The sequence below is a fragment of the Gekko japonicus genome, unplaced genomic scaffold, assembly GCF_001447785.1.
Source record: "Gekko japonicus isolate JY-2015 unplaced genomic scaffold, Gekko_japonicus_V1.1 scaffold4014, whole genome shotgun sequence".
Taxonomy (NCBI): Eukaryota; Metazoa; Chordata; class Lepidosauria; order Squamata; family Gekkonidae; genus Gekko; species Gekko japonicus.
Window position 1 is genome coordinate 11,946 of NW_015167165.1, and position 23,233 is coordinate 35,178.

The following is a 23,233-nucleotide window of genomic DNA, read 5'->3' on the forward strand; positions in this document are numbered from 1 at the left end:
TCCCCCTCCCGGCTTGCCGCTTCCCTCACTGCTCTCTTCCCCCCCTGAAGTGGCGGTGGCGAGGGAGTTCGCTGAGCGTTCCGTGCGCATGCGCACGGAACGCTCTTGCACGTTCGGGGGGGATTTAAACATCCCCCTGAATTTTTTTTTAAGTTTTTGCATTTTTGTGCACATGTGGGGACTGGCCCACGTGTGCACAAACCTCCCCCGGCCCCCCAGCTGCCCCCGGAGCGCTGATTTAGCGATCCGCACTCCGGGGGCAAGTTGGCTATTAGATATATAGATGTAGGGGCTCGCCATATTTTTTCCCATTGAGAATTGCTAATAGTAAGATTGCAATTTTTGGTCCACGCTATTTGATAATGTAAGTGATGACCTAAACTTTGTTGTAATAAAATATCATAAATTCTAGAAAGTAATCCTTTCTGCATGTGTAAGTATTGTTTTTTAAATAGCTCAAATTCAGTAAGAAGTCTGTTAAGTTGACTCCATATATGTGGGGAATCAATCAAGAGTTTTAATTGAAGATATTCAAACCTTGAAATAGTAATTCTCAATTTCTGTTCTAATTTCAATTTATCCAATATCCTTCCATTGTGCAAAATATCAATGAATCTGGACAGGGCGGCCTCCATTATTAAGTAATGGAGTAAGTAAGAAGAACTGTTTCTCGGAAGGAACCAGCTTTGATCTAAAAAGCTAGAAATTGGAGAAAGAAAGGGAGCAAATTAATTCTTGTATTTGTCCCAAGTCTGAAATAAAGAAATTAAGAAGTTACTAGTTTGGATTCCTTTCGGATGCTTATAAGGTTTACACCATAATAAACTTTTGATATTTTTGGGATACATCCTCTATAATCTTCCAATCAGAAGTATACAATTTTGGTAAAAAGGATAGAATTGATGCCTTATAGTAAAGCTGAATATCAGGAAGGGCTATACAGCCTTTACTAATTGGGCGATGAAGAGTGTAGAAATTGACTCTCGAGTGACTATTGTGCCATACAAACTCGTTCAAGGAACATTGCCATTTTTAAAGTTGATCCAATTTGAGACCAATAGAGAGTGTTCTAAAAAGAAAAATAATTTTTGGAAGAATGAAAGTCTTAATTATGTTGATTTGTATCCATCCAGGACAAGGGAAAATCATTCCATTTTTTTACAGTATCCAAAAATATTTTATTCAACTCTAGAAAGTTATATTTGACTAGATCTCAAAGACTCAACGGTATGTTTATTCCAAGATTTGACCCACTGATAAGAATAATGATCTGTAATATATGAAATTTCATCTTTAGATAAATTTATTGGATAAAGTAAAGATTTGCCTTGATTAACCTTCAGTCCTGAACTCCTGACAAGATATGATTGATGGCTGGCAGAGATTGCGTTGGATAAGTTATGAATTCTCTTTTTTAAAGACACCGGGATTCTCTTACTTTGTCTTCATCGTTTTTTAAAGTCCTTATAAAGTACTAACAGTGTATAAAACCAAGTAGTACAGTCTTATAATCCAATAGATGCCACTGGGGCTAAAGTCTTACTAAAGTAAAGATTACTTAATCCTCATGAGTAAAATCTTGCTGTATACTTGCAGATTAATGTAAAATTATTGCTCCATCTCCCCTTCACCTGATTGGCGGCCTGTTGAGCATTTACAAAACACACATGGCAAAAATCTGTCTTCAAGTTGGCCTTCTGATGGACTGTCCCAAGGTTTGTTTTGAGTGTGTGGACATTTCTATTGGCTTGTGATTTTCAGTCAAGGAGAAGTTTTGTATTTGCTGTTTTCCAATTCTCTTCCCCCCCCCCCAGCAGCATTTCAAATCATTTTCAAATACATTAATATTTTAATACTGTTGTGAATAAAAACAAGTTTAAAAGGGTGTTTAATCATATTGGTTGCAACTACACATGACTCTTTATGTACAGGTTTATGTTTAAAATAAATATGCCTTTAAATCTTTCAAAAAGATTCGAGAGAATCCTAAAGCACTGACACAGCAATTTCCAAATCAGGCAATGGTATTATAAGAATAAAATTAACAGAAACAGACAAATTAAAAGACAGCACCAACATTCAAGAAAATGAATGAGAATATAAACTAAATTGATTCAGGACAGACAGAAGGAAATATTTCTTTATTCAACAGGTAATTAAATTGTGGAATTCTCTATTAGTGGACATAGTGATGGCAATGAGCACAGAGTTAGGCAGGCTGATATAGGATAGGTCTATCAATGGCTTTAGTCACCTTGATAAAAGGAAATCTTCACATTGAAAGGCAGTAAATCTCTAAATACTAATGCCAGGAGGCAACATTAGGGCTTCACTTGGTCTCTATGCCCTGTTTGTTGGTCCTCTAGAGAGCCAATGTGTGTGAGCAACTGTGGTGTAGTGGTTAAAAAGTTGGACTAGATTCTAGGAGACCCAGGTTCTAATGCCCACTCTGCCATGGAAGCTTGCTGGGTAGATCTTGGGGCATTCACACACTCTCATCCTAACCTAGCTCATAGGGTAGTTGTGAGGATAAAATGGAGGAGACAATTACATGAACTGCTTTGGTTCTCCATTGTAGAGAAGGGCAAGGTATAAATGAAGTAATGAATAAATGAAGTAAACAAACTTGTTGACTTGCATGAAACAGATTGTTGGGCTAGATGAACTACTTGTCTGATCAAACAGTTCTTACAATCTTATGTTCTTAATTTTTGCCTAATGTTGAAGAGAGGATCAGTGGTGTCAAACAAACTACTCTGAGAAGGGTGTCACTGCCAAAAAGTCCTTCTCTCCAGTTTTCATACTTCTCATATCTGAAGGAAATAGAATCCTGAGCAGTACCTTCGTTTTTAAAAAATCTCTTGAATTTGTGACTCCTTTCATTGCAACCATTTATATTTATGTAAAATAACTTGCTTTTGTTAACAGTGTAAGATACAGAGGTAGACTAGAATTGGGGCACTCCCAGTAGATTTATTTTCCTACTCTGCCATGTAAATCACTGGGTGATCTTAGCCAGTTTCTTTCACTCAGCTTGACCTACCTAATGTGGGGATAAAATAAGGGTAAGGAGGAGATCATGCAAGTCCCTTGTGGCTCCCTGGAGGCAGGGATGGGGGAATGAGGTAAAAATAATAAACAGACTTTCAGACTAAAAGTTCAAGCAGTCCAGCATTCTGTTTCTAACAGAATACTCATGTCCAGGAGAAGTTCACAAACAAGCCACATACTGATGTCTCTTATTGTTTGGCTCCATCAGCTGGAAAAAAAAAACTGTATTTATTCTCCCGAGGAGGAGGAGGAGGAGGAGAAGATATTTGATTTATATCCTGCCCTTCACTCAGAGTCTCAGAGCGGCCTACTTTTCCCTTCCCCTCCCCATAACACACACCCTGTGAGGTAGGTGGGGCTGAGATAGCTCTTTCCAGAACTGTTGTTAAGAGAACAGCTCTGACAGAACTATGGCTTGCCCAAGGTCATTCAGCAGCTGCAGGTGGAGGAGTGGGGGAAATCAAACCCGGTTCTCCCAGATTAGAGTCCACGCACTTAACCACTACACCAAACTGTATGGCTCTTTCCCCCCTCAATCATCCTTTTTTCTAAGAACCCCAGTATTTTTAACCGTTCACTTCAGACAACATGCTCTAACTCTTGATCATTGTCAAGGATAACTTTCCCCCCTCCCAATAGGCTTCTCTTTAAACTTAGATTCAGCTGTCATTTCATTGTGAATTTGGCTCCTTCTGGAGCTTTTCAGACTCTGCTTCGGATTTCACTATCTTGAATAATTTGATGACATCTACAAACTAGTTTATCTCACCCACGGCTGTACTTCATTTCTAATAAGTTTGCAATCTAAATATTCAGCAGCCTTGCAAATACTCTGTAGATGTTTATCTTGTTACACTAGCTTTGCAGGGATTTTACTTACTCCACTGGGGCAAATGTTCAAGAGTACAGTATGAGTAGATTACTTGTAGCTGGTTACTCCCGGTACTTAAATAGAACACTTTTCCCATTTCCAAAACTGTTCATTTCATCAGGTCTTGAAATATACCATATACCATTTCATATTAATGTAACATTTATTGCTGCCATCTAAAATGTTCTTTTTCAAACTTCTTTTTTCCTGGGGTAAGCGCCGAAGCTGGCCTTGAGTCAGCTGATGACTGAGCATACCACTGCATGTTTTGATGTCTGGTGATGGAAATCTGATAGGTGAACTCCATGCTTTGCTTATGACAAATCCTTTCTTTACATAAGCAGACTAAAACAAACCAAGAATATTTCAAGCCATTGATTTGCAAACTTCATTTTACTATAAACTTCATTAGGCTTTAGCACATGGTTGCTGATTAGCTGGCCATATTTGATCAAAGAGGAATTAAATACTAAGAGCATAAGAAAAGCCCTGCTAGATCAGACCTGTGGTCCATCTAGTCCAGCATCCTTTGACCAGCCAGTTACACTGGCCAACCAGAGGACATAGAGGCTGAGGTTTTCCTCCAATGTTGTTAGCTCCACTCCATGCAAAATTTTTATAAAAATCTACCATGTCCCCTTCAGGTGTATTTTTTCTTTACTAAATGTAAACTGTAGCCTTCCGCCCTCATCAAGGCCCTCAAGGCTGCTAACAGATTAAAAACATACCTAATAAAAACATATCTTAAAAACATTAAAAGCAAACAAAACACATAATTAAAACAATTGAAATCAAGCTAAAATACACAGACAAAAATATAAAAACAACAATTAAAAACATGGGGAGGAAAATGGTATTACTGAGGGAACATCACATGAAACAAAAAAAGTCTTTACTTACTTGTAGAAGTCAACAGCAGAAGGGGGCAGGCAAGTCTCTCTGGTAACAGAGTTACAGAGTTTTGGTGATACAACTGAAAAGGCCCTCTTCAGGGTTGCCACCAGGCTACTCTCAGAAAGAGGGTGCTGGGAACAGGGCCTCAGAAGATCTCAGAAGTTTGGGTAGATTCATAAGGAGGTAGGTGGAGTTTAGCCTTTCTTCACACCCTTTCTGTATTCTTTTATCATGATACTGCAGTACTGTAATACTCTTTGGGATAACTGTTTAGACTACTGTTCCTAGCTTCTGAAAGAAAATATGTGATAGATTTACTCTCATAAATGTAAACTAAGTTATAGCTGAAGTGAGGCACATCTCTCTCTTAACTTTAAAAATGTGAAATGAATGTGTGCATAAAGTGCTGTCGGGTCACAGCCGACCCCAGCAAGGGGTTTGCAAAGCAAGTGAGAAACAGAGATGGTTTTTGCCATTGTGTTCCTCTGCAGAGTATTCCTTGGCAGCCTCCCTTCCGAGTACTGACCCTACTTAGCTTCCAAGATCGGACAAGACCAGGCTATACCATGCTGCCTTCCCCCCCAAACAAATACATAGATGAATGAATTAACGCAAGATATATGGGGGGAGGGGATGACGAGCCACACTCATTTCTAGGCAGTTTAAATTAGACAGACTTAAGTTGTGGACTGTTTCTTAGGGGATTTTTCCCCCTTTTAAATTCTCTTACCAGAAGGTTTTCATCACTCTCACCACAATGCCTTACTGACACATTTCTGGAACAAGACTTGATCTACTGAGTCAACCCCTAAATTACCATCTGCTTTTAGCTGCTTTTCCTAGTTTTTAAAAATAAAAAATGCTAACAGCATAAAACATTTGGGTTCTCTTTCCCAAGATGCGCCTCGCAATTTAAAAAATAAACATTATTATCGTCGTCATCATAAAGATCTGTCTAGCAGATAAAGGAAGCTGCTTTGGTTCTTAGTGTTACTGGTAACAGTCCAAAGATATATGGCCTTTCTAACGATCACTGAAAGCAAGTCACAAGCATATTCTAATTAAAGTATAAGTTATTTTCCCCATAGCCATTTATAAATATTTTGGGCATGATCCATTCCATCTCCTGCATGCAGCTGCTTTGATCACTTGGTACAAAACTAGTGATAGGTTCATGGTGCTCAGTGTCTTTTTTGAACTTTTAGCCCAGTGATCACAATAGTTAGAATACAAATATTGTCCTTTGAATGCTATGGAAATGTGGTACACCCACAATAACATCACTGCAGTGGGGGAACAGTCTGTTTTCTGAATGCATACATAGGAACACGTGTGCATTTATTGCATAAGAAACTGATTTTGTGGAAAGTTCATGAGTGTCAATGCAATTTTCCTGTTTCATCAGAGAATCATATGATGGTGATATTTATAAATAAAAACACACTCTTTTTGCCATGAAAAGGGAAGGCATATGGTATCCTTTTAAAATTAATAATTCTTGTTGAAGGAAGAAAATCAGTTGCAAAATACCTGAATGATTTGGGGCCATGAAGGGAAAAACATATCCACAGAATAAGACACATATCTTAAAGAAAGAGCAAAATCCATTTATTAATTTTAGAGCTTGGACTGAAAAACCACTATCAGCCCTCTCTTCAACAGTTTTAACGTTGTCCGCAGACAGCTGCAAAGGCAGTCTTGTACATCACATACATTCTGAATGACTGAAATGAATTCTAACATCTCCAGGCCATTTTAACCTGTTTCTGAAGATGAAATTATGTCTTTTCTCTATCATACATCATTTTATTGTGTTGTATGTGTTTTCAAGTATCTAAGTGCAATTCTAATCCAACCTATACCTTTCTAAATCCATTGAAGCCAATGGGATTAGAATGGTACTGCAACTCTCCTTAGGAATATGCCTTAAGTTTCCAGTTAATGTTACCAAGCAAGGTCTGGGTTTTCTTCAAGGCATTACTTTCAGTTTCAAAGCACTGGACCAAGAAGGAATGAAGATGCTTCTTTTGGGTTGAAGCAGAGGCAAGAGCAACCCCCCCTCCCAATATCTGTATTAGGATAAACTGTCAAGAGTGTGTTAAGGTCTGGATGGAGCCAAGAAGTATATAGAAGTCATGGAGTCCGCATGGAGTCCACAGAATGAATGGTGCAGGTAGAAGACGCAGAGGGCAGAAGAGAATGCTGCCGATGCGAAGTTTGGACAAATAGGAGGAAAAAGCTGAGCAAGAGGTGCAGAAGTGGGAACAAAGCTCCCGGTGACCCAACAACGCCGCTGGTCACCGGGGGCTGATTTACTGCTCCGAGGAAGACGGGCAGCAAGAGAGCCTGACTCCTGAAGTCAGGACCCAGGCAGGGGGCAGAGCCGGCTTGAGTAAACAGCCGGGCTCTGCTCCTGCCATTTGGCAGTTGCTCCAATGTGCTTGCCCACCCTCCCGCCCTGTTCTTAGTGTAGGCTGTTGCTGGTTGCCTATTGGAGCCAGGTAGGAATTTTTCGCTTCTACCCAGTATTGGCTTAATGGGTGGAGGTGTTTTCGCCTACCTTGCACTGAGAGCAGTGGATTGGATAGTTGGTTGTGGTGGTCAACACATAAATAGGTTGGTTACTTTGCAGTTTGGTGCGGGCAAGAAACCGGAACCGGTGAGCACCTTACAGCAATTTTCCCCATTAGGCAACAGGGGGTCATCAGGAACTGCCTTCGGATTTCTAAGGTCCAGGGTGGGGAATGGTGATCACCTCCTCTGGGAACCTCGTAGGGTATGCTCCTCTCTGCAAGTTGGAAGGCTTCAGGGGTAGGCACTCCTAGGTGGCAACCAGTTTGCTGCACTGCCAGTCGCGAGTCAGACCAATGGCTGAGTGACCCGTCCAAGAAAAGGGCAAGGAGGTTCGTCAGGGAAGTGACACCTGTCTTGCCTGTTCCGTGCTCGCTTAGCTAGTCCCTTGCTGCAATGCTATGTTAAATAGTTAATAAAGTGGCCCTTGTTTACTTCCAAACTGTTGTCTGTCTTGTTATTCTGCCTGGGGGGGCAATGGAAATGGGGCAGCTGGGAGGGAAATTTTTATGAATTTAATGGCAAGGGAGGAGACAAAAGCAGTACATCCAGAGATTGTGGGACAAGTATCATAGAGTATGCATAGAGGATGCAAAAAAACTTATTGTACAGAATAAAATCTTTATGTGCTCTTTTTCATATTCCATAAAGTCAAAAGGAAATTAGGCTCCATAGCTACTTTAGAATCTGTAGCTGCCTGGCCTGGTGATGAAGAATGAGGGTATTCTTTAAAGGACAGCATTGAAAAATAGCTAACTATCTTGGATTGCTTAGCTATTTGGACATGAAAGAAGCTTAATCTCCACAGGAATACAGAAGCAATGGTAGAGAATCTAACCCCCCCCATCCTACAGTTTAACAAAAACACCCCTCCCCTTTCCCTGAAAGAAACAAAGATCCATTTCCTGCTTCTTTGAGCATTCTTTGATACAGTGGATCATTTTTCTTCTGTGTTGTCTTTACTGAATCTTAAAATCTTCTCAGGAAGCCAAGGGGGGAAAGTGTTTAACTTAGAAATAACAATGAAAAAAAGGGCACACGCTCCCTTTGGGGGTTGATGTAGCTTTCACAGAATCTGAGATCTGAGTGTACAAAAATGCAACAAGAAGCATCCATATAAAATAAAACTTTGAATGCAGCTAGCAATGCTAACGAAATATTTGCAGCCTGTGGAGAAAGCCTGCAGGGAGCCAGGAAGGGCAATGTCATTCTTAAGGCTAAAAGCCAGCCTGTCTATTTTTAGGCAAACAAAATAATTAGTGAACATAAAACGCTGCGGTGGGTTATATGACAATTGAAGCTTATCTTTGTAAAGCGAATGGAGCCTCCAGGATGGATCGGCAATGGGCACTTGCATGCAGAAGGAGTAAAAACAGCAGCTCTGAAGTATTCAAGTATTTAATGCAAGTAGAAACTGCCATTTAAGCATATGGGGGTAGTATTGAGGGGACAGAGCAGTAGAAAAACATACAGGCGAAACACAGGGGCAGAGCAATCCTCTGTTGTACCTGAGCTGAGCTGAGGCGGTGTAACAGTGGCCAATAGTCACCTCCAGTGTTCCCTCTAAGCTGAGTTAGTGTGAGCTAGCTCACAGTTTTTGAGCCTCTGGCTCACACATTTTTGTCTTGGCTCAGGAAGGATGGCTCCAGAGCAAACTAGTTTATCCAGAAGCCAAATCTCTTGCTCACAACTTTAATGCCAGTAGCTCAAAATGTAGAATTTTTGCTCACAAGACCCCACAGCTTAGAGGGAACATTGGTCACCTCCCTAAGGGGTAGCATCCAAATGGGGAAAAGATGTTCTGTCAGTGTTGGTGGACAATGCCACAGTGGCATCCATGCCATTTCTGCCGCTCCGTTCCATTCCAGCCTTGTTGCCGGGGTTGTGTGTGTGAATAAGACAGGACAGAGAGGACTGATGGAAGCCGTGAGTCAGTGGGACTTAGTCAAGCATCTATCACTGGCAGGGGACAGAGAGGGGTGAGCCACAGGAGCCTCGCTTCTCCCCTGCTGCATACTCCCCCTTAAAGAGACCAACTCCTGTCAGAAGCCCTGGTCACCTATCAGTGGGGAAGGGGATGCCAACTACCCTCCCCACAAGGACACCATGGTGTCACTCTGCACACAGTGCACAGGGCCCCTGAGTGCCACGAGAGATGAGAAAATGGATTGTGGGGAGGTGTCCTCTGCTCATCAGCAGCCACGCCATCCAGCAGGGCACCCATGCTGTTGAGAGTGTCCCTGTGGCAAGCCCCCTGCAACCCCTGCTGGAGGATGAGCAGGACATAGAGTGGGGGGCCTCTAGAGCCTCTGAGATGTCCCCCAGCAGCTGCTCGATGCCCTCCTGTCCCTCATCCATGTCCCTTGCGATGGCAAGAAACCCCTCCAGGTGCCTGGCTGCCACTGTCACAAATGCTGCCATCCCCTCCATCCATTGCTGCCCCCTGGAAAAGGCTTTCTGCCACTCATGACAGCTCCCCAGCCACTCATGCTCAGCCACCACCCACATAGAGGAAAGGGTGGGCCAGACTGGCTGTGCTGGATGAGGGCCCTGTGGCTGGGGACCCAGATTTTTCTATTGAACATTGAACTCTTTGTGCACTCCTTTCAATTGGTGCATTATCACTGTATAAGGAATTTCTTCATATTACCATGGAATTGTGATTACGTATTTGGACTTTGTGTGAACCTTCATGTATATTGCTGTACATATTTGATGTCTTTTCAATTGCGTTAGAAATTACATTTTGATAAATGGGTTGGTAATTCTTTATTAAGTACTATTATTGAATATAATTTCACTTTGGACATAATTTTTGTTGCTCTTAAAACTTCTTAAGGACATTTAAACTGATTATTATGCTCTTGCTTTAATACATGCACTCCATGACCTTGCTGGCTTGTTTGTTGTTATACAAATTGTGTTTGTGCTAATGACGCAACTGCCTCCGGAGGCTAGCAGAAACCCTGCAGAGTTGTCTCTGTCAGTTCCCAATTACCTGGTTATAGGAGACTTGCTGCCAGAACTGCTAATCAGCAGTCCCCATCACAGGGGTCTTGCCATTATTGCCTCAAGACTGGAGATGTAAACTTGTCTGAAATATCCAGAAACTAAGAACACAGTCCACATACTTTTTATGAGGACCAGCCAAATGGTACATAACAGTGTGGAAGCTTTCCCTGGTGCAGTCTGCTTTGTGCTAGAGATGTAAGATGCAGCGTTGATGCTGGTGTCCAGTCTCCCCCAGCTTTGTTATGAGGCCATAAAATGGTTACATTCCACACAAAAAACACAAACAACAGCAAATGGCTGTCATGTGCCTAGTGAAAGCTGAATTCTGTTTTCAGGACGCAGTAAAGAAAGCACTTGGAAGTCATTGCATTCACTTTGGAAATAATTTTGGAAATAAATTTAAGATGTTGCATTCTTAAAGGTATGGGGTCAGTTAAGTCCAAATTCTGTAATTTTACCTCATGTTGAAATTTTACAAAGTCTCTTGCTAGTCACAATCATTATATTAATTTAGGAGATAAATTTGAGAAGTTTTGAGATGTTGTATGAGGTATAACGTCGGTTCAGTTTATTACCTCATGCATCATGTATCATGTGCCATGGAAGTTCTCTGGGTGACTTGGAGCCAGTTACACTGTCTCAGCCTAACCTAACTCACTGAGGTGTTGTGAGGATAAAATGGAGGCAAGGAGAATGATATAAGCTGCTTTAGATCCCCACGGGGGAGAAAGGCAGGGTATAAATAAATGAATGCAGTATTCTGCCAAGCACAGTAATGTTATGTTCTTTTTCCTTACTGGCTAAGTTCAGGTATCATATAAGTAGCAAGAAGTTGTTCCCATCCATGCCGGTCCTAACGAAAAAGTCTTTCTACTTTTTATATGTTTTTGCCAGAACTGGCACTTTAAAAAAAAAACTTCATAGTAGTGTTGTTGTTGTTTTTGTCCTGTGCTCCCCCAAATTTCAGGGTATTTCATAAATTTGTTTTAATTCCCGGGGGAGAAATGTTAAAACCAATTTACCCACTTTTTTCCTGAATCTCTACTCAAGACCAGTGAGCTGTACCAGTTCTAATGAGTCTGGAATCTGGGCAGGTTGGTTACTTGAAATAACATACTTTCATTATTCAGTTATTAACATATGCTACAATTTCCTTCAACTAGAATGCTACTGAGGGTTAAAATCAAGGAGAGCCCTTTGTGTCTGTTTTCATTTCTGGTCCCCCCAAAGATATTAACAAGTTCAGGGGGGTGGTATTAGAATTCAGAAAAATAAATGAGTCCATGCTTTTCACAGTAAAAAGAATACCTGCAGGGCTAATAAGGAGCAGCTGAATGTCTTTTTAAGGCTATATTAGCACAGCCTTTTTTACTGTTTCCTCACAGCTCTTTAAGAACCACAAGCTTCCCTTTCATGGCAGCACAGTGTTTACACAGGGTGAAAGTGTTCTCCTTTTGAATGCTTCAGAGGGCCTGTGATCCTATTGAAATGGGTTCAGCTTTCTGTGGTTCAAAGCTAGTAAAAATAAAAAGGCCAGTGTTGTAACACCTGCATGTCAGCTGTGCACCTGTGGACTGTTGGGAGCCCACACTGGGAAACTGGAAAATTCGCTTACTTTTTCCCATTTAGTTGTAATTCTTAGCACAGAATCCTCAGCCCTAACTCTTGGTTTTGGAAATCTAGAAGAGGAGACAATGACTGACTTTAACAATAACCATGCAGCAAGCAGTGATTGATACAGTATTGTAGTATATATGGAACCAATATTTTAGCCATTATGATACAGGTGCTCATCTGTTAATTTTGGAATGGAAACTGAGATTCAGTTCCTCAAGATTGCTGAGTGGCCATGGGAAAGCCATCTCAGCACAATTTAGGATTATTTTGAGGTTAAAAGTGGTATGGGTGAGTGAGAATGAGTCAAGCAAAAGGGCCATCTCTAGGATTCTTTAACTTTTTCAGATAAGACTCTTGTGCCTTTAATAGCCCCATGGGCGGCAGAAATTCACCAATGGTGGAAAATGGTAGTCTTGTTTTTGGAGGGGGGGGCAGGCAGATATTGGGCTTGTTCATAAGAATTGGTTCCATCACTGTACATATCTCTAGTACAAGAAACCATCTTATAATAAGAAAATTAGTGACTGAATGGGTTATATTTGGGAATTCTAAGCTGCCCTGTTTATAAAAGCTGAATTTGTGTCAGTTGTTGGTGAGAGTAGAGGATTTGGTCTGGAGGAAACGGCATCATAGGAAAGTTTCATTGTAAATTCTGATAGGATTTTTGTGGGAGTCCATAGTGTGTTTACTTCACTCAAACTGCTGTCTTGTCTGTTCTTTGTGGTGCCTGTTCTACAGAGATAAAAAGAACTTGACATATGAAGATGTGAACTATCTGGTTTTTGAGGCATGCTCTAAATTAGGAAAGCTTTTCCTAAACTAAAGAGGGCTGTATCTTTCATTTGAGAGGCCTGTGTGATGTAAGATATTTGAAATTATGGGAGTTTTGGATTTCAAAGTGTGTCAATGTTCAGACATTTTAAAAAATGCTTCTTTAAACTGTGTGGCTTGTTTGAAGACAGGAGGAGTTTACCATTAACTCAATTAACTTGTCAGGTCCATTTGATTTCATGGAATGGACCTGACAATAAAACCTTTATTTAAAATGGACATTTGGAGACTATGCTTGCTAATGGCTAACTACACAGAACAATGATCTTATTTGTGTTGCCAGTGGCTTATAGGGGAGGCTGATGTGAGAACGAAGACTATTAATCATATTCTAACCCACTGAGATACCGAAAGTGTTTTTCCACTCAGTTTTACAACTTAGTTATTAGAACTTGGTGTTTAATGTCTGACTACAGTTTTCCATATGTGTGCCTTGTAAAAGATCATCTGTTGATGTCTACCATTAATAGCAGGAGTCATCATTTCCTGTTTCATATCCCTTCCAAACTGCCGTGGTCACAAATAATTCTGTTTCTGATACATTCTGGGCAACAGCCTTGCTGCTAATGTGCTAAAGCGACTAAATTGAATTACAGCCTTCTTTATCAGGAACATGTTGCCCTGGATTTGCAAAACTCAATAGAATCAATATACATATATGTGAATGAAACTTTCCTGCCTCCTTCAGGCCTGTCTGGCTGGGTTAGAGTCTGTGCTGCTATATATCACTTTGAAAAAAAGGCAAGTTGCACATGCTTCAGAAAGCATGTCCAGATAAGCCTTTAAAAACTGTTCTATTGCTATTTTAATTTCATTTCCTCTGGACTGCAAGTGGTACATCAGAAGTCACTCATCTAACTCAATTACCTCTCCACAGCAGGCTCCAAGAATATCAGTTGTACATACATTAATGGGGCGCTCCAAAGACTTTTCCCATTAATGCTCAGGGTAAGAGACCGTTATGATAGGAAACTTGAAATCCTAGAGAGCTATTATATACACACAATGAATCATTTAGGCCTTTCAAATAGCTTGAAATCAAACAATCCTTTTAGAAACATCCCAGACTAAAAGCATGTTTTTGTCTGGTTTAAAAGAACTGAAAGCAGTTTTGAACACAATGAACAGCTTTTGTGATTTAAATTAGAAAGGAGAGCTATTTTTGATTTCATGCATGCAAGCTGTAGGAAAGCCCTTGCTTGTGGTAACACCACAGAGAGTAACATTTTAGAAGATTCTTATATGTGCAGCCTTCATCCCTTAATGTTGAACTTCAGCAGTCGTATCAAGATGGTGGTACTTTATGTAAACGTATCTGCAGCTTTGGAATGACTTTATTACCATGATGCAACCTTAGAAAAATGATGGCTAACATTTAAATGGTCTGTTTCACTGCTTGAGAGTATTAAGTTTTACTTTGTATTTCAGTATACAAAATCAGCAATAGCCATTTTTGGTGGTACAGTGAGAACATTTTGACCCTGAATATGACTTGAACAGATGGTTTTAATGCTGAAAGAGCCACATTGTGTTCAACTGGAGCCCCTTCCTCCCCCAGACAACTTACCTATAAGGCAATTAATTGACCCCAGAGTTCAGTGCAGATTGGTGGTGTAAAGTGCCGTCAAGTCACAGCTGACTTATGGCGATCCCATAGGCAAGAGAGGAACAGAAGTGGTTTGCCATTGCCTGCCTCCAGCATTATGGATTAGGCAAATTGAACTCCAATAGATTTCTACTTCAGTTCTCATGAACATGTCTCACTGATAAATAGGGTAAATAGTAAGATACACCATATAGAAGAAAGGCTGCTGAGAAGGGCAGGTTTTATGATGGATTCGTTCTATCATAGTGTACTCTTCAGAGAACAAGTCCAAAGCAAAAGAACATATGCATAGATAAGGGGGTTTTTTTGGTTGCTCACCTTCATGTAGCACCCTTCAAAACCTTTGATGCAATAGGAAGAGAATGTCGTTATTTGATTTGCATGGATTTGTTTTTGTAAAGCAATAGCTTGATTCTACATTTATTTACCTGAAAACCAACACTTCTGGGTTCAGTAGGATTGCGGCGTAAGTGGTCTGAAGTTTTAAAAGCAGTGCTCCTTACTTTGTTTTGCATTTTGATATTCTGAATGAAGTATCAAAAGATTTTATAACCAGACTTTGATAACCAGTGTGAATATTAATTGCCACATAGCCTACTGTTGACACCCTACAGTATTAACTAATATTTTGTTATCTTAATTAGGTGGTTGGAGTGGCCCAAGCAATAAATAAGAAATCTGGAATTGGAGGAATATTCACTGAGCAGGATGAGAAGGTACAAATTGTTTTCTTAACTTTATTGACAGACAAGCACAGAGGAACAGCAGTTAATAAATCTATCTTAAAGTGATTGTGTGAACAGTACAAAAATGAAGTACTACCTACTGAAGGCAATGGGGGAGTAAACTGATGCTTGGGAGTTTACAGACATTCTAAAAATATCATATTTTATGGGGGTTTTTTTTGTTTTTTTAAATATATATCATATTTTATGTTAAGTAGGTACAAAAATTAACCCAACTGAAATACAGAGATCAGTCCTGTAAGTGTATATTGAAACCCCCTTAATGAGGTGTTCGTGAGTATAAAGGACACAGAGTCTTTTTTAAGCTTCTTATGATAATCTGCCCCCCACCCCAACCTGTAGTGTGATTATGCTTTTGCATCTTTCTTCCTTGCCCACCCATTCATTCTTTAATTTGGGGGATCTGAATGTTGCATCACTTCCACTCTTGTTCTCCTGTCAACAGTTGCATCACTGGGAACACTGGATCAGTTCTCCTTTTCCCAACAGAAGAGGTGTCTGTTGACAAAAGGAAGTTCACCTTGCAACAGAACTACATATTCTGTTTTCTCCTCCAAACCTGTCACCTATCTGGACATGGGAAGTCACTCCAAAGCCCCCTGTGACACTGCAGGGACCTCTGGGACAGTTTACCATTTCCTATCAAGAGGTGTGTGGTGGGGAGGAGACAGGAGCCCCAATGTTTTAATGTTATTTTTAGACCTGTCAGGGCTGATGATGTTAAAAATATAATAGGACTACTGTCCTGTTCCTCCATTTTAACTGTAACCACATGGGGGTAACTGATATGGGTGGCAGCCACATTTGGTATGGAGTGGCTACATTTGTGAGGAGAGAAGGGAGTTGTGATGAAGGGCCCATACAAAATCTGCACCAGCCCTATCCAGTGACAGCTCTCTGAAAGTTTTGGGGTTGTGATGGTTTTTCATGCTGCAGGTAACAAAATCAAGACATTGTTCATCTAGTGAAAATATTGACTAAATCTACCATTTTCTTAGTCTTCATAATCACATGGTTTCTATCTACAGATGGGCGGTTAAAGTAAAAAGGAGCAAATAACCCTTTTAAGTGGGTTAGAGAATGAGTATCAATACAGGAGTCTAAATCCCTGTATCTAGTTACTGTTACATGAATGCCTGAAAATTAGAACTGCCGTGTATCCCAGTTTTGGAAAGCGTCAACAAATTGAATAACCGCACTGAATAAAACTGTAGCGTCAGAATGTTAGATTAATTTAGAAGTGCCTTCAGCAGAGTAGTTTACAATGCCATGTTGTAGCTGGGGCTTTTTGAAGCTGCATTACATCATGAGCAGTTTGTAATGCATAAAAGAGAATTTAACTCAGGCTGGAGGAGCTCACGAGTGTTGGCAATGATGAAGTCAAAATTCATTTATTCCTTCCAAATGGAGTGAATGATGAACAGCTGCGAAGCACTGGAATCAATGAATTCCCTGAAGAAAAACAGATCATGACTTTTGTGCTTAAGAAAAAAAAAATCCCTAGTTTTAAAAGATTTGCAGTGCAAGATTTACATCCGATGTAAGCAGTTACATCCGATGGGTTTAGAAGGGCGAAGCTTTGTTTAGGATGCCATTGTTAATTCCTTCTACAACAGATGCTTATAGCGTAAAGATGACAAGGCTTTTAGTGCATGTGGGTGGAGGTCCCCAGAGATACTTATTAGGGAATATTTTCATTATGACAAAGCAGAGAGAGATAGTATACAGGCTGTGTTCAAGAATGCATTTATTCATGAACAAAGACTTGATGTTACTGATACTCCTTTCAAAGTCAGTTGTGGTTAGAAATGGGGCCAATTTTTCTAAAACTGATATAAGAACCCTGACAACTGCAGTGAAACATCTTATGCATAGTCAGAAATAATTTTATAGCAGTCTTTGATAGCATCTCTATTTTGTTTTAGTTATTTATTAATGGAAGAAGCAGTTCCTTTTCATTTTATTTGTTTTGGACCAAATAGTTGAGTATCTGCGTAAAACATTTTAGACTTTGTGCTCAAAGAGACGTGATGCTGTGAATTATGTGAATGGAGCTCCCAGCATTCCTGTAAAAGCGGGGTAGAAAGTTGAAAGTTGAAAGATAATAAGATAAAAAAAGATACTGGTACATATATGGGGTGGATTGGCCATTAAGGCCAGTAGGAAGAGGTGGGGGGGGGGGGCTGATGCCCTAGGGGACCCTCTCACTGTTGCTTCCTGAACCCTGGGTCCACCCTAGTGTAAACAGGAGAGCAGTCATTAGCTGGAGGAACAGAGGAGGGCTAGCTGTGTCTAGGGACATACCCTTGCTGCTCACCCTTGCCCAGCCCAGCCTCGCTACAGCTAGGGAGGCTCCTGCCTGGCCTTGCCATGGCAAGGGATGGAATGTGTCTGCTTAGCCTCACCTTGCACAGTGAGGGATGTGGTGTACTTTCCTGGCTGCCCAGCTTGGCCAAGCACCTCTTGTTCAGGGCTGGCCAAGCAGGCGTTCCCTCTCTCCTTTGGGGGACGGAGCAAAGGGGGGCTGGGACAGAACCCTTTTCAAGGGGCATTTCTCCTTCCAATTTGTGTAGATCTCAACAGGGCAAATAGCAGCTTCCCACATTCATTTCACATCAGGAAAGTGGTATAGATGGGAAGTCTTAATGTTCTACCACTTGCACCATGGTCTTGATCTGAAATAAAACCCCTATGCATTATTTTTACAGAAGAGGAATTACTGTTAGCTCATTGCAGGGTTACATTTGTTTGAGTCCTGAATCTTGTACACTGCATAGGCTATTGTCTTATTCTTTTAAATTTGCAAAAATGGTCCACAAATCTGGTCCTAGGCAGAATTAGATATTTTAAGAACACTCAGTTGATACTAAAGCATTATGCTTGGGAAGAAAGAACAATAAACTCCATTTAGTCTTCAAGCTTAACCAAATAATTGGAGTGCTATTAAAAGCAAAATGCATTTCAAGGTGTAAATAACCATGTGAGCTGATACCCTGCTAAGTATTTGTAGGCTTGAACATTTTGTCCTTTTCTGTGGGGTTATGGGCAGATAATGAAATAAATGGCAAAGCAGTACAAAAGTAACCGTACATTGGTTGGGGCTGCCAAAGTATTTCATGGAAATTTGCATGGTGTAGCATCACTGTAAACGTTTGTTGACATGTGAGTCCAGAGAATAAGTGATCTAAAGCAAGCCAAGTAACATTTCATAGGATCATCTTTTGTGTAATTCAAAGCTCACCTGCTCCTGCATCAGTAATACTTGGCACAATACCTTCTGGGACTTATCTGTATTATAGGAATTCGGTGGTGTCAGAGTCAAGCTGCCAATTCAGTTAACTCATAATATCTGGTTTTCAGGATTTTGCTGCTTATTTGGCATTTTGTGGAATTGTTCTTCACAACGCTCAGTTGTATGAAACATCTCTGCTTGAAAACAGACGAAACCAGGTGAGACTGATAGGTAATTTGTCAAGAAAGTTTTTTTTCTGACATTTTTCTTGATTGTACTCAATATTTGGTTTGTGGGGCTAAGGTTTCACCTGGAAGGAATGAAATGGAACCAGAAAGGTGGGAGGTGCGCTGGGGTAGCGTGCTCAGCTCTGGCTCTAGGAAAGGGGCTGAGAAGAAGAAGTGGGGATTAGAGGGAAGGGAACAAGGGCAGACTGGGAAGTTAAAATGGCCCAGGAACATACCAAGCCAATCAGCTCCTGTGGCACTACAAGCCAACACAGCAGCTCAGGTCCAAAAAGCAGTGCAAATGATGGGCATATCATCTATCTCATTCTTCCACACTACCACCAACCAACAGCAGTGCAGGAAGAGGCAACCATCAATCAACCTTTATTGGCATAACAAGGAAGAGGCAACCAGTGAGCTGACCCAATTGTTGCTGCTGCTGGAGATGTAAAAATCTGTGGGTAAAGCTACAGGGGGGGAAATGTATTTTCCCAATTTTTCTCAGATTAAAACCCAGACATTTTGGGGGGGAAATGGAAATATATGCAGTACTTAATTTAGTTAACAAATTTAGGGATTTGATAACTTAAGGCCCCGGTCACACGGAGAATTTGCCGCGCGAAAGGCACGAATGCTGGGCGGATTTTTGGAGCGTGATCACACCGCAACATCTGGCAAGCGTAGTGCACCCATGGCCAACCTGTGGTGCCGCTGAAGATGTGCAGTTAAAAAGTACCTGCAAAGATCTACTAGCAAATGGTTTGCCATGTGCTGCAGACTGAATCGTTTGGTGTGATCATGCGGCACGCACCTATTCCCTCCGGCCGTCCTCTTTGCAGCGCGTGCTGAAGGACGAAACCCTGGTGCGCCGCCATCATGTCTGATCGCATAATGACGGATCAGAATGCGATGGCGCAGATAGCCACGCCTCCCACGTGTGGCTGGGGCCTAAAATGAATATCTTTTCAGTTATTCCAAAGCTGAAAATAGTTCTCAGGAGTTATTTTTCTAGTGCTCCCAAAAATTTCTCTAGCTGCTGCTGCTGAAGGGTCCAAGCCAAGATGGCGCTGTGGAGCTGGCAAAGCTGTGGGAGGTTGGCTCTGCTTGCTCCTTCCTGTCAGTAGCCCTCCAAGGTTGCATCTTGCCAGAACTTTTCTTGTAAGTTAAATGGCCATTAAATATATACCTTGTATTGTTTATTTATTTATTTACTGTAAACCGCCCTAAGCCTGCTTGCGGAGAGGGCGGGGTATAAATCTAAATAAATAAATAAATACATTTGATTCGTACCCTGCCCTCCCCACCAAGGCAGGCTCAGGGCGGTTCATATAAAAATTGCAACAGATAAAACAGCAATATAAATATCTGCATAAAAAACAACATAGTTACTAAAAACGATTTGTGTGGAGATGGCAGTACAATAGTAGCAGCATACATAATATTTCCTACCGGCATGCTGAGGCTGGATGATGATGATATTGGGCACAGGGTCTTAGATAGTTAGGTGTGGCGCCTCACCTGAAGGCCTGGTGGAAGAGCTCTGTTTTACAGGCCCTGCAGAACTGTAAAAGGTCCTGCAGGGCCCTGATCTCTTCCGGAAGCTCATTCCACCAGGTTGGAGCTGCCACTGAGAAGGCCCTGGCACTGGTTGATGCCAGCCTGGCATCCTTAGGACCACGGAGGGCCAAACGATTTTGAGACCCTGACTGTAGTGTTCTCTGGAGAACATGTGCGGAAAGGCAGTCCCTCAGGTAGGGCCTAGGGATGCCAAACTAACAACTACTTGAGACAGTACGTGAACTCGAGGCTCCTAGCACGTCTTCTGGTCCCATTCTGGATTGTTTTGGCCCTCTCATAAGAACATAAGAGACGCCAATGTTGGATCAGGCCAAAGGCCCATCCAGTCCAACACTCTGTGTCACACAGTGGCCAGAAATACCAGTGCCATCAGGAGGTCCAGCAGTGGGGCCAGGACATTAGAAGCCCTCCCACTGTTGACCCCCCCCAAGCACCAAGAAGACAGAGCATCACTTGCCCCAGAGCCCCTAGCTATACCTTGTGGCTAATAGCCACTGATGGACCTCTGCTCCATATGCTTATCTAATTCCCTTTTGAAGCCATCCATGCTTGTAGCACCCACCACTTCCTGTGGCAGTGAATTCCAAGTGTTAATCACTCTTTGGGTGAAGAAGTACTTCCTTTTATCCGTTCTAACCCGACCGCTCTGCAGTTTCATGGAGTGCCCACGAGTTCTTGTATTGTGAGAAAGGGAGAAAAGTACCTCTTTCTTTACCTGCTCTTTCCCATGCATAATCTTATAAACCTCGATCATGTCACCCCTCAGTCGTCTTTTCTCCAAGCTAAAGAGCCCTAAGCGCTTTAACCTTTCCTCATAGGGAAAGTGTTCCAACCCTTTTATCATTCGAGTTGCCCTTTTCTGCACTTTTTCCAAAGCTATAATATCCTTTTTAAGGTGTGGTGCCCAGAACTGCACACAGTATTCCAAATGAGGTCTCAGGAGGAGGAGGTTGACAGATTGATCTCGACTGTGCGCCCAACTACTTGCAGCCTTGATCCGTGCCCCTCTTGGCTGATTAAAGCTAGCCAAAAGGGTTGCGAGGCCCACTCCGGGGTATTGTGAACAGATCCCTCTTGGAGGGTCTATTCCCGGAGGGTCTCAAGGAAGCAATAGTCCGCCCTCTCTTAAAAAAACCAGCACTGGATCCGGCCGATTTGGCCAACTACCGGCCGGTGTCCAATTTGCCTTATTTAGGCAAAGTAATAGAGAGGGCGGTGGCAGCACAGTCTGGATGACACCTCCGCGCTGGATCCGTTTCAGTCTGGCTTCCGCCTGGGCCACGGGACTGAGACAGTACTGGTGGCCCTCACGGATGACCTCCGTAGGCACCTGGATCGGGGCGGGATGGCGGTGCTTCTGCTGTTGGACCTGTCAGCTGCGTTCGACATGGTCGATCACCAGTTGCTCGCCCACCGCCTTGCCGACGTGGGGATTCAGGGACTCGCCTTGCAGTGGCTTGTCTCCTTCCTCCAAGGTCAGGGACAAAGGGTGGCGCTTGGTGAGAGTACGTCCCAGAGGCACCCACTAGAATGTGGAGTGCCTCAGGGAGCTGTGCTCTCGCCAATGCTGTTTAACATCTATATGCACCCCCTTGCCCAGATTGCCCGGAGGCATGGGCTGGGTTTCCATCAATATGCTGATGACACCCAGCTCTATCTGTTGTTGGACGGCCAGTCTGGCTCTAACCTGGAAAATCTGGACCGAGCGTTGCGGGACGTGGCGGACTGGCTTAGGAAGAGTCGACTGAAACTAAATCCGACGAAGACGGAGGTCCTATGCCTGAATCGGAGTGGTATGGGGGTAGGGGTCCCACTTCCGGCCTTCGGTGGGGCGCCATTGGTGCCAGCTCCGAGGGTCCGGAGCTTGGGAGTGCTCCTGGATGCTTCCTTGACAATGGAGGCCCAGGTAGCAGCCACTGCCAAGGCAGCCTTTTATCATCTACGGCTGATTAGGCAGCTGGTCCCCTTCCTCGAACGCAATGATCTGGCGTCAGTGATCCACGCGATGGTTACCTCGAGGTTGGATTACTGCAATGCTCTCTACATGGGGCTGCCCTTGGGGCAACTTCGGAAGCTGCAGCTGGTGCAGAATGCCGCAGCTAGGTTGTTGATGGGTGCCCCTATGAGGGAACACATCCAACCGGTGCTGAGGGCGCTGCACTGGCTGCCAATAGCGTTCCGGATACGCTTCAAGGTGCTGGTTATGACCTTTAAAGCCCTTTATGGTCTGGGGCCTGTCTACCTGCGGGACCGCCTTTCCCCGTACGTTCCCCCGAGAGCACTGAGGTCTGGGTCACAGGACCGGCTAATCCCCCCTGGGCCTAGGGATGCCAAACTAACAACTACTAGAACTAGGGCGTTCTCCTTGGCTGCACCAACATTATGGAACCAGCTCCCTCATGAGATCCGCGCTCTCCGGGATCTCTGCCAATTCCGGAGAGCGGTGAAGACGGAGCTATTCCGTCAAGCATTTAACAACTCACACTAAGCATGATTGTACTTTATAGTTGCCGCCATGGGTATGTTGTACTGTGTGTTAATAGCAATTTTATTGTTCTGTTATAGATTGTTTTAGAGGCATTGTTTTATTGGTTTTAATGTTGTAAGCCGCCCTGAGCCGCTTCGGCGGGAGGGCGGGATAAAAATCAAACAAACAAATAAATAAATAAATAACATGTGGGGAAAGGCAGTCCCTCAGGTAGGTAGGACCCTGACCATAAAGGGCTTTAAAGGTGAGCACCAGCACCTTGAAGCAAATTTGGGTTGTGGTCACACGGAACATTAGCCATGCTAGAGAGATGGAAGACAGGCGGATTTTCCGGGCGCGATCTCACCGGCACATCTGGGAAACGTAGCGCTCCCGTGGCTCAACCGAGGCTTCCCGCCAAAGACGCACGACAAAAAACTAGTATCTCAGAGGTCTGGAAACCGCAGGGCAAGGGCGGGCATCTGATCGCGTTTCCGGTGGCATCCGGCACCCACCCATGTCCCCTTGCA

At 42.6% G+C, this 23,233-nt stretch overlaps 1 protein-coding gene across 1 annotated transcript in view; it reads left to right on the forward strand.

The window, feature by feature from the left end:
* Window positions 1-23,233, forward strand: part of PDE5A (phosphodiesterase 5A) — a 94,080-nt gene that overhangs the window by 11,847 nt on the left and 59,000 nt on the right. Inside the window, exons 3-4 of the mRNA XM_015413111.1 lie at window positions 15,098-15,169; window positions 18,560-18,649. Of these exons, the coding sequence (XP_015268597.1) occupies window positions 15,098-15,169; window positions 18,560-18,649 (162 nt within the window). The remainder of the gene's footprint in view (window positions 1-15,097; window positions 15,170-18,559; window positions 18,650-23,233) is intronic.